This window comes from Phoenix dactylifera, chromosome 12 (assembly GCF_051530095.1).
Source record: "Phoenix dactylifera cultivar Ajwa chromosome 12, Ajwa_hap1_PhDact_Kaust_v1.1, whole genome shotgun sequence".
In the NCBI taxonomy this organism is placed as follows: Eukaryota; Viridiplantae; Streptophyta; class Magnoliopsida; order Arecales; family Arecaceae; genus Phoenix; species Phoenix dactylifera.
Window position 1 is genome coordinate 30414362 of NC_143201.1, and position 9035 is coordinate 30423396.

The 9035-nt window shown below is 41.8% G+C and overlaps 1 protein-coding gene across 2 annotated transcripts; it reads left to right on the top strand.

Moving 5' to 3' along the window:
- The first annotated feature begins 5305 nt into the window (after nt 1-5305).
- LOC103703786 (transcription factor HY5-like) lies at nt 5306-7584 on the top strand. 2 transcript variants are annotated; one of them, XM_089926737.1, is made up of 4 exons: nt 5306-5557; nt 6097-6280; nt 6471-6627; nt 7398-7584. In XM_089926737.1, the coding sequence occupies exons 1-4, from the start codon at nt 5428-5430 to the stop codon at nt 7461-7463; spliced, it is 537 nt and encodes a 178-aa protein (XP_089782863.1). In that variant the 5' UTR covers nt 5306-5427; the 3' UTR covers nt 7464-7584. The 2 variants fall into 2 exon arrangements, with proteins under 2 accessions (XP_089782863.1, XP_008785002.3); XM_008786780.6 differs by having other exon boundaries at nt 5306-5509.
- Nucleotides 7585-9035: the final 1451 nt, after the last annotated feature.

The window sequence follows — 9035 nt, forward strand, 5'->3', positions numbered from 1 at the left end:
CTGCTTATTCCTTGTAGAGATTGCTTTCTTGGAAGGTTTGAACCCTGTTGTAGGAAGAGGTCTAGTTCTCGTTTTTGAGAACTAGGATGGAAGAAGTCCTGGTTGAAATCTGGGTGAGGGTAGAAATTTCAAGCCAGGTTCTCGGTACCAACCTTAAAAGACTTTACCAAACGCACTAGGTAGCGTCCTTGTCTAGTTTTCCTATTCCTTTTTAATAGAGAAAATGACAAGGAGGAGATGTCCAACAATGTCTTCCTTTGAAGGCAATTTGATTTCTCCTCGAGGGTTTGGGCTGTTGGGTTATGGGTGGAAGCAGTCGAAAAGCTGATAGAGATGTATAGGAAATGACTGTATTTGTTACTTATATGCCTCCTTTCCCAGCTCTATGTTTGAACAAACTTAATATTGAGACATGCTGTATTTTTTAGTGGCAGGAATTGGCGATGCCCATAAAATTCCTGCTTGATATTTATTTCTTCCAACCGGTAGCAAAAACACTGAATCTAAATCTCACAACCAAATTTTGCAACATTCCTGTTTGTTGCTCAAACAATTAAACAGACAAAACATCTGCTATTTTTGGTTAAATAAGAGTCGTAAGCTTGTGGCAAAACCTAAATTGTATGAACTAACGCGCTTAGAGCCAGAATTAGCTTAAAACAGTAATAAATAATAAACGCATTCAAGGGATTCTAAGCCTGGGGAACACGAGAAAAAGCTAAACTCGACGTCTGATTGCCCACTTTCAGCAGACTCCTGCACGAAGACAGAGACCTGTCGTTAGAACCATTGTAGCATTTCTAAGTTAATAGATATCTTACGTAGTATTATGTTTTGTCAGGAATGAAGATTGGATTCTGACTGGCATCATGGAAATAGAAGGTAAGGATTAGCCTTTTTTTTTTTACTAAGTAAAAAAAGATGCTCATTAATAAAGAAACGTATCAAGAACGAGACGCGAAACAAGAGCCAACGGCTCGCTCCCGTTTCCAGCACTTGGATGGCATCTTGTCTTCCCTTCTTCCTTCTCTTCGTGGCCTTCTCCAGTTCCTCGCGGATGTGCTCTGCTCGCAAGTAAGTCTTCAAGATCCCGTCCTATCTTCGTTGGTTCTCCGTTTCACCTGATCTCGATTGTACAACTTGTAGAGATTTCGATTGTTTTTATTCCATTTCTGTTCTTGATGAAATCCCATGCGAGAAAATGATTATTTCGGGGACTCATGCATTCTTGGTCGCTGGTGATGTGGGTTTCCGTTAGATTGATGTAAAAAGAATCTGATGGGAGGGTCTGCCCCAGAGCTCTGTATTGATGACTTTGAAATAAGTCGGTTAATACTGAATTCTCCGAAAGACGGGAGAATTCTCCGAAACATCACATCTTGGGAGAATCGCTCTGGCATTGTATAGAAGGGAGGATTCCTTAATCACTACTGATGACGGTTTTTGGTAGCAGTGGTTTAAGGATTTTATGTGGCCACTGTCTTCTATTTTTAGATACTAAAAATTTCCTGCTAAGGTACGCGATTGGAATCTTTGTGATCACTACAGAAGTTGTAGAGATTTCAGCAGTTCATCTGTATATAAGTATGGATTTCTTGGACATGTTTTATCTTTTTCCATGGGATCTACAAGCACCCCATGCGAACATCTTTTCCTTATACTAATGTTTCGACTTTTACGTATCTTGTAGAACCATGGTGTCTGCTCTTCTTCCTGCAAAGGTTTACAAGATGGGCACAATTCTTTCATTCTGGATCTATGCCTGTACCAGTTTACTGGAGTTCCATCTATGGTATCCCTCGGACCAGGTTTGGCTTTGAAAGTGGCTGGGTGCCATCTCCATGAATGTCAAACTGGATAACTTCCTTCGGACATTGACAGTATCGAATGCGATTTTAGCCGACCTTAGGATTTTATCATGTGCTCTGTCCTGATATCACCTTTATTCTGGTGCTGTGACTGACTTGTCTGAAGCACCTGAAAATGTCATCATCACTGCATACATGCATTCGCATGGATTATCATATGAGAAATTTGACCCCCTTTGTCATGGTTGGATTTTGTCGCAAAGATCTTTCCCCTTTCTAATAGATCAAATCTGGTCCCATAGTGTCGCATTAATTCCAACAGGATCCGACATAATCTATAATTCTCAGAATAAGATTCCCTATCCAGCACATGCCATCTTAATTTGATCTCATGATATATTAGCATAGAATATCTGGTATCAGGTATCAAAACCCATTACAACTGCGTGCATGAGAAGAAGCAAGCAAGCAAGCAACTGGCCGGAAGATTGTTTTGGATCCAAGGCTGTTGAACAAGCAAGCCGTTCAGGAGCGGCTTGCATCCAGCCTGAAGAGTTTGGCTCAACATTAGCTCGGTCAGATGGCAAACTAGTCGTATTTAAGCTAGAAATTTGTTCTTGAAATATAAATTAGCCGGACAGGAGTCGCTCTTCTTTAGCTTGTTTAGCTACATAAGATTAAACTAGCAAATATAAAAATATTATTGCTATGTTAATTTTGTTCATTCATTCTTTTGTTTAGGGTCTAATTGGATGTCCGAACAGATCGATCCAAGATAATTTTCCCACAGAACCAAAATTTCCCTCGATCGGGGTGGCTTCAGATCATGAAATCCTGACAAATCAGAATATGAGATTCCTTCTAAAAGGTGATTGTACGATATGCTAATTTTTACTAAAGGAATCAAAGATTTCTTATTAAGATAATAATCTCTTCCCCAGCCCAAACGGCCACTTGGGACGTAGTAAACGTAAGTTTTAACCATGAGGACTTGATACAATGGCTCGTATGGCAATTTATTGTCTGGATCTGTCCTTCTCTGTTCTTCATAAAGCCCTTCATACTTTCCGCTATTGGCTGCACCTGTGCTCACCGAAGTTGATGGAGGGCTGTGAAAACTGATGGGAGAAGTATTGGGCTCCTCGACCTCAAACCGGACCGACCTCCTTAATCTCGGTATAAATCAAGGTAAACAATTTTGGCCCTAGCTGAGAAGCCGATCAGCTGAAGAGTTACCAGTATGTGCCGACAAAGACTGACAGTTTCGGTCACCTGTAGTTGTGGTAGCTCTGCATTCGGCGTGTGGTCAGTGTTGTACACCGTCCACGCCGTAGCCGTACTACTGGTTATTATTTGTTATTGACGTACATCACATCAGGTCAAGTAATAATAAAACATGTTGCCCTATATAAAGGGGCAGCCTAGAAAACCTTAGGTATGAAAAAAAAATATCATTCGCATAAAACTCAAGTCTGCTGAAATTTCTCCATCCATACTATTGCTTTTTCATCCTAACTTAGACATCGGAGGATTCCCATCGGAAACTCTTCAGCAAGCAGATTTCCTACAAACCATTTTTTCCACACCTTCAGCCAGCCAGTTCATTTTGGTTTCCACCGACCTCAAGAACATCCGAGCTGCACTTCAATTCAGTCTGATATCCCACAACAACAAAAACTTCCGGAGAAATTTGCAAATTTTGGTTAGTCCACCTACGCGGAGCAGGCTTGACCAGGATTTCAGCAGACGAAGTTCGCAACTCTAATTTTTTTTCTTCACTGCTTCGCTGACAGAGCCAACAACATCGGTGTCAAAGGTGTTGTGCGAGGTGCTAGTTTTGGACTGCAACGGCCGCCTCTGTTTCTCTTCTGAAAGGCATTGTTCCGTTTGTCCTCTTTCTCAGCAGAGTAGCCTTCAACTCTGCTGATCCTTTCTGCAAATTCTTACACAGCCTCCTGTAAATAACTCTCTTATCATCTCTCCTTTAATAAATTGGGTGGCACTTTGCCTCATTTCTCATCAAAAAGAAAAAAGAAAAAAAGAACAGACATCTGCACGTACATCTCTCACCGGAAGACGCTCTTTCATGCGTACAGCACCTAAAGAAAAAGAATGTTCTCTCAGGTTTCACATCTTGTTTGGCGAGCGAGGATGATGCATTTGGGCATGGGTGCAATAGTGCCTCTGCAGGGCTTGGTATAAATCTAGAGCCCTTATGTTTTTGCCTACGTTAAATGGTAACACAAATGCTGTGGCATCCTAGTCTCACTTCCTAACACTGCTTTGAACTATGAGCTGTTAAAATATTTGTTCTGCTGCTACCATTCTTAGCTTGTCAGTGATCACAGTAATCTCAGTTGCTGACATCCAGGACAAGCACTGGCTGGAAGAGAATAGAAATGCATCCTATTGGCTTATTCAGTGACCTTCATGGACTGTCAATGACCGTAGTGCATAATTAATGTTAGCTTTGCTCTCCGTGTTATGTATGGCACATTTAAGGTGGGGACTTGTGAATACAGTCTCATTGAACTAGTGGATACACATACACTTCCCTGCATTTCTTTCCCTCGAGTCATTCCAGAGAGATACAGACATGCTTGTCCATTCATGTTGTTGGATAATATAAGTGGCATTGGTATATAGAATAGGCATTCATACATTCTATGAGATAATAGATGTGCTATTACTTGCAGCCTGCCATTATTCTTGATTTAAAGTCCTTTTTTTGTTTATAAAAAAATTGTTCATTTCTTATTAGTAATTCATGAGCAATGAATATTCCATATATAGTCAAATTTTAGAAAATTAATTTTTATATTATTTTTATTTTTCATCACCCAAATAACCAAGTTGGAACTTTTTCATTTTTTCTTAAACAACCATTCTCTGATAATGCTTTGGTAATTATCCTAATAGAAACAAAAAAAAACATTCAACATCGTGCTGATCAAAACTTCTTGGATTGGTGTTTTGATGGACACAGCAATCAATCGGGCTCCTTTCTGCGGACCCAACAATTTATTGGTCCTCTGAATGGCATTCTTTTTCTATCCAAAAATTTTTAGGACTCGTCAATAAATTCAGACAATATTATCCTCTATTATAGTAGAACTGCTTTAGTTATTATAACATGAAAATAGGAGGCCTGGAAGCCGTTACAGCGTTACATGGCCAGTTACCAAAATATTTTGAAACCTCGATTTAGAAGAAAATGAAGGGTGTTTTAGTAACTCTGCAAAATCTCCCGATAATGACGCGTTGACCGAGAGGGGTCCGGACCGGACACGGCTAATGGGCCATTGGATCTTCGGACGATCCAACGGTCGGAAATCGCTCACGGTCTCCCCCCAGGCTCCTTTGGATCCCCTCGCCCATTTATGGCTCCTCCGTCGTCCACGCTCACCCATTGGCTACCGTCTGATGTGCCCCGATCCGACGGCGAGAGGTGCCTCTCTAAACCCCCCAAAGGCCCAAACCCCTTCTTTGACGAACAGTGCAATTATTAGGATTAGCCCCTGTTCTTCTTGTCGCTGCTTTCCCACCCACGGAGGAGGAAAACAAGTAAACAGCAGCCAAATCGAAGCTTTACGATCTCTCGCTCGTTGTAAGAGCAAGAATGCAAGAGCAAGCAACGAGCTCGCTCCCTCTGAGCAGCGAGAGATCGTCGAGCTCGGCGCCGCAAATGGAAGTCAAGGAAGGCGAGAAGATTTCTCTTTTCTGGGCCCCCTCTCCACTGCAAATGAAAAGTTACGGCTTTTTAGTGGATTTTTTTGAGAAAAGGATTGTTTTCCCTCCGTTCTTCTCGCTTCTCTGTGTCTTGTTACCATAAAAATGAGATCTTTTTCACTTGTTTTTTTTTTCTTAAAAAAAATTAGTGAGATTTTCCGTTCGCTTGTTTGATTTGGTTTGGTTGGAACAGTCTGCCTTTTTCTCTCGTTTCCTCGGTCAAGATCGATTCTTGAATAGAAAACTAACTTTTTTATCATTCTCTGTGGCTTGGCCGATTGAATTTGGAGTCATTAAAAAAAAAACGAAGCTCTCATAATGAAAGAAAAGTCTCGATTTCCGATGTTCTGTTTCCATGGAAATGATATCATTCTCACCTGCGTGTTGTTTAAGTTTTAAATAAATTATTATTTTGTCCCGGCCCGTTTGGTTGGGTTTGACCTTGGCGGGCCTTTTTCTTTAAAAGCCAAATATGTATTCCTTTTGTTTTCGTTTCTTTTATCTATGAATATTCTCGTGCTGGGAATGAATTAGGAGAGTTGGCCTGGTTCTGGTTTAGGACTGGAGAGCGATGAGGAGATCAGGAAAGTACCGGAGTTCGGGGTGGAGCCGGCCGGCCCGTCCACCTCTGGCCGGGAAACAGCTTCCTCGGCCGGACCCGACCGGGCCAAGTCCTCCGCCTCGGCCGGTCAGCGGAAAAGGGGGAGGAGCCCCGCGGACAAAGAGCACAAGCGTCTCAAAAGGTATGGGAATATGGTCAGGGAGCTAGCTAAAACCTTCGCCAACCTCCCAATAATACTCCGCTTTTCGTTTGGGTATTTCAAGAACAATGACATTATTATATATGACCCCTTTGTTTTCCATCGTATGATACGATGATGTGCTCCTCTTTCTCTCTCTCTCTCTCTCTCTCTCTCTTTGAATACGTACTAGGTTGCTGAGGAATAGAGTTTCAGCTCAACAAGCGAGGGAGAGGAAGAAGGCTTATTTGAATGATTTGGAGGCAAAGGTGAAGGATTTGGAGGAGAAGAATTCAGAACTGGAAGAGAGGCTCTCCACTTTGCAGAACGAGAACCAGATGTTAAGACATGTATGTGCTCTCCGGCCCCTCCCTCCCTCTCTGTGCTTTTTTTTTTTTTTTTTTCATACGAGGTCCAGGGGTACTTTGGGGGCATTTTGGACGCTGCGCATATTAGGAGATCCATCACGGGCTGGATGGGGAATTTAGATTTTTGATAAAGGAATGGAGACACGATCCCAGTCACGCTAGAGAAGCGTGCACGTGCTACATGATGGAGGGGTATTTTTTGGGTTGTTGGGACTGCCGCTGTAAGTTCTGTCCTTTTTATGCACTCGGACTCCACTGCAGTACGGTGATTTTTTTTTTTTCGTCTTGCGTTTGCCACACGGTGACATTAAATTACTGGTATCGTTTGCTTCTCAAAAGCTCTTCAATGATCAGTACAATCCTTGCCTTGCTCAGGCTTTGAATGGGGTGTTCTAGGTGCATAGAGCTGAATCATTAGTATTTTAAGGGGAGGGTGCTTCCTTTCTTTTGAGTGAAGGATACGAGATCTTTCACTAAAATAAATGCTTCGAGAGGGATGTTCCTTGTGTTCTAGGTGCCGTGTTATATTCTACTTGACGGAGTGTAGCAGGTACAAGACATTTCACTGGAAGTAATTACATACGAAATTGCATCAGATCTTTGGTGGTATCCCACCACTATTAATTCCTGGACACACATTCCTCACAATGTTACTTGATGCTTTCAGTCTTTATCGCTATCAAATATAGTTTTTGCATGGATGTGCTCTTTCCTTCTTGAACGATGTCTCTATATACATCGTTTTCTTGCAGATTTTGAAGAATACCACTGTGAATAGAAGAGGATCCGGTAGCAACGCCAATGGAGAAGGGCAGTAGCAGATTCGGAGGCAGACATCTTATCATTTATAATTCCGCATTGTAATTGGTTAGATTGTAATGAATGGAGAACCATGTTCGAGTGTATATTATTGCCTGGAAGATTTTTTTCATATTGAAATTTGCTATGATAATTCACTGCATATGAGTAATAGGCTGCCATTGTTCAAATGGGAAGGGCATTTCTATACGTTGTAACTTTCGGATGAGATTTGCCTTAATTCCTGCATGAACTGAGTTACTCCATTTTATTTGTGGTTTTATTCCTTCAACTCTACCTATAATGTTCTGCTCCCCTTTCCATGAGAAAACTTGCATCGCTTAATAACTTTGATTTGAGACAATTACATGGTATGCTCTGTATTGATCTCCTATAATCTTCTGGCTGCCATGGTGCCAACTAGCTACGTTTTCAAGAAGCCCTTCTTCTTCCCTTCTAACCGGGGGAGCATGCCAAAATTTGGACCACATCATACAGTAAGTTGATATTGTTTTAGAATGGGAACAGCTCGGTAATTTCTATCTAGAACTTCAATGTACATGTAATTGGTTGCGCAAGGCTCCATACAAGCCAGACAAAAAAAGTTAATTAATCAATTAAATTTATACATGACGTGTCAGTCCAGTGTGTTTCGGTGTTGTAATTGACATGATTAATTTGATGCCATCTTGCATTTTCCCCAGATAAGCATGGTCAATCACTTGAATAATTAAGGTTATGGGCTGTTGAGCCCTGAGCCTAAAGATAAATATGTGCACACTGAGGGTGCATGGAAAAAAAGGTGCCGATTCAAAAAGCCCGAAACCTGAGATATATACATTTAGTGCATGAGATACAACATGGCATGCCAAAACTAGGCCTTTAAGGACGGGATTCGCCATTCCATTTGCTTATTACCACGGCATCTGAGCCCAGCTTGGGAAGGGGGGGAAGAGAGAGAGAGAGCCAATGTGCTCCCAAGTCCCAACTCAAAATTAGGCGTTTCCTCCGGTCCGCGTCAGGCCTTACGATCTTTTGACTTGGAGTTATCACCTATGGTTGTCCCATGTGAAGAAGAGAGGAACAGAAAAAGAATTCCTCTCTCGCTCTCCCGCGCAGCCCTGCGCGAGAATCTCAACGGCTGCACGCTCAGGCCAGCTCCAATCAATCGATTTTTTTTTAAGATTTCGGTGTATTATTTATGCTTGGAGATGTTGCTACCAATTTGCCCCTGCGTGGTCTGATAAATTCCATTGCAACATAACGACGGGTTCATGGTCGCTGCTGGTGAAGGCTGGACAACAGTTCAAATACAAATTTGATTTTTTTTTTTTTTTAAAGAAGAACTTGCTAATAGTAAAACGCCAAAAAAAAAGAAGACTTTTTTTTAGCTGAGTTCCTTCGCAAGTGGATCATGACTGTCGCATGGGCAATGGAGGCATGGAGCGGTATTGGATTCATTTAAGCGAGTCAAGATACCCCGGTCATCGTTGCACCAGGCACGGTAAGCTAATCTGATTGATTCCCCGCTGCAAACTAGTTGGCTAGGAGAGAGATCAGAATCTCTCCGTTCTATGTGGACTACCTTGATT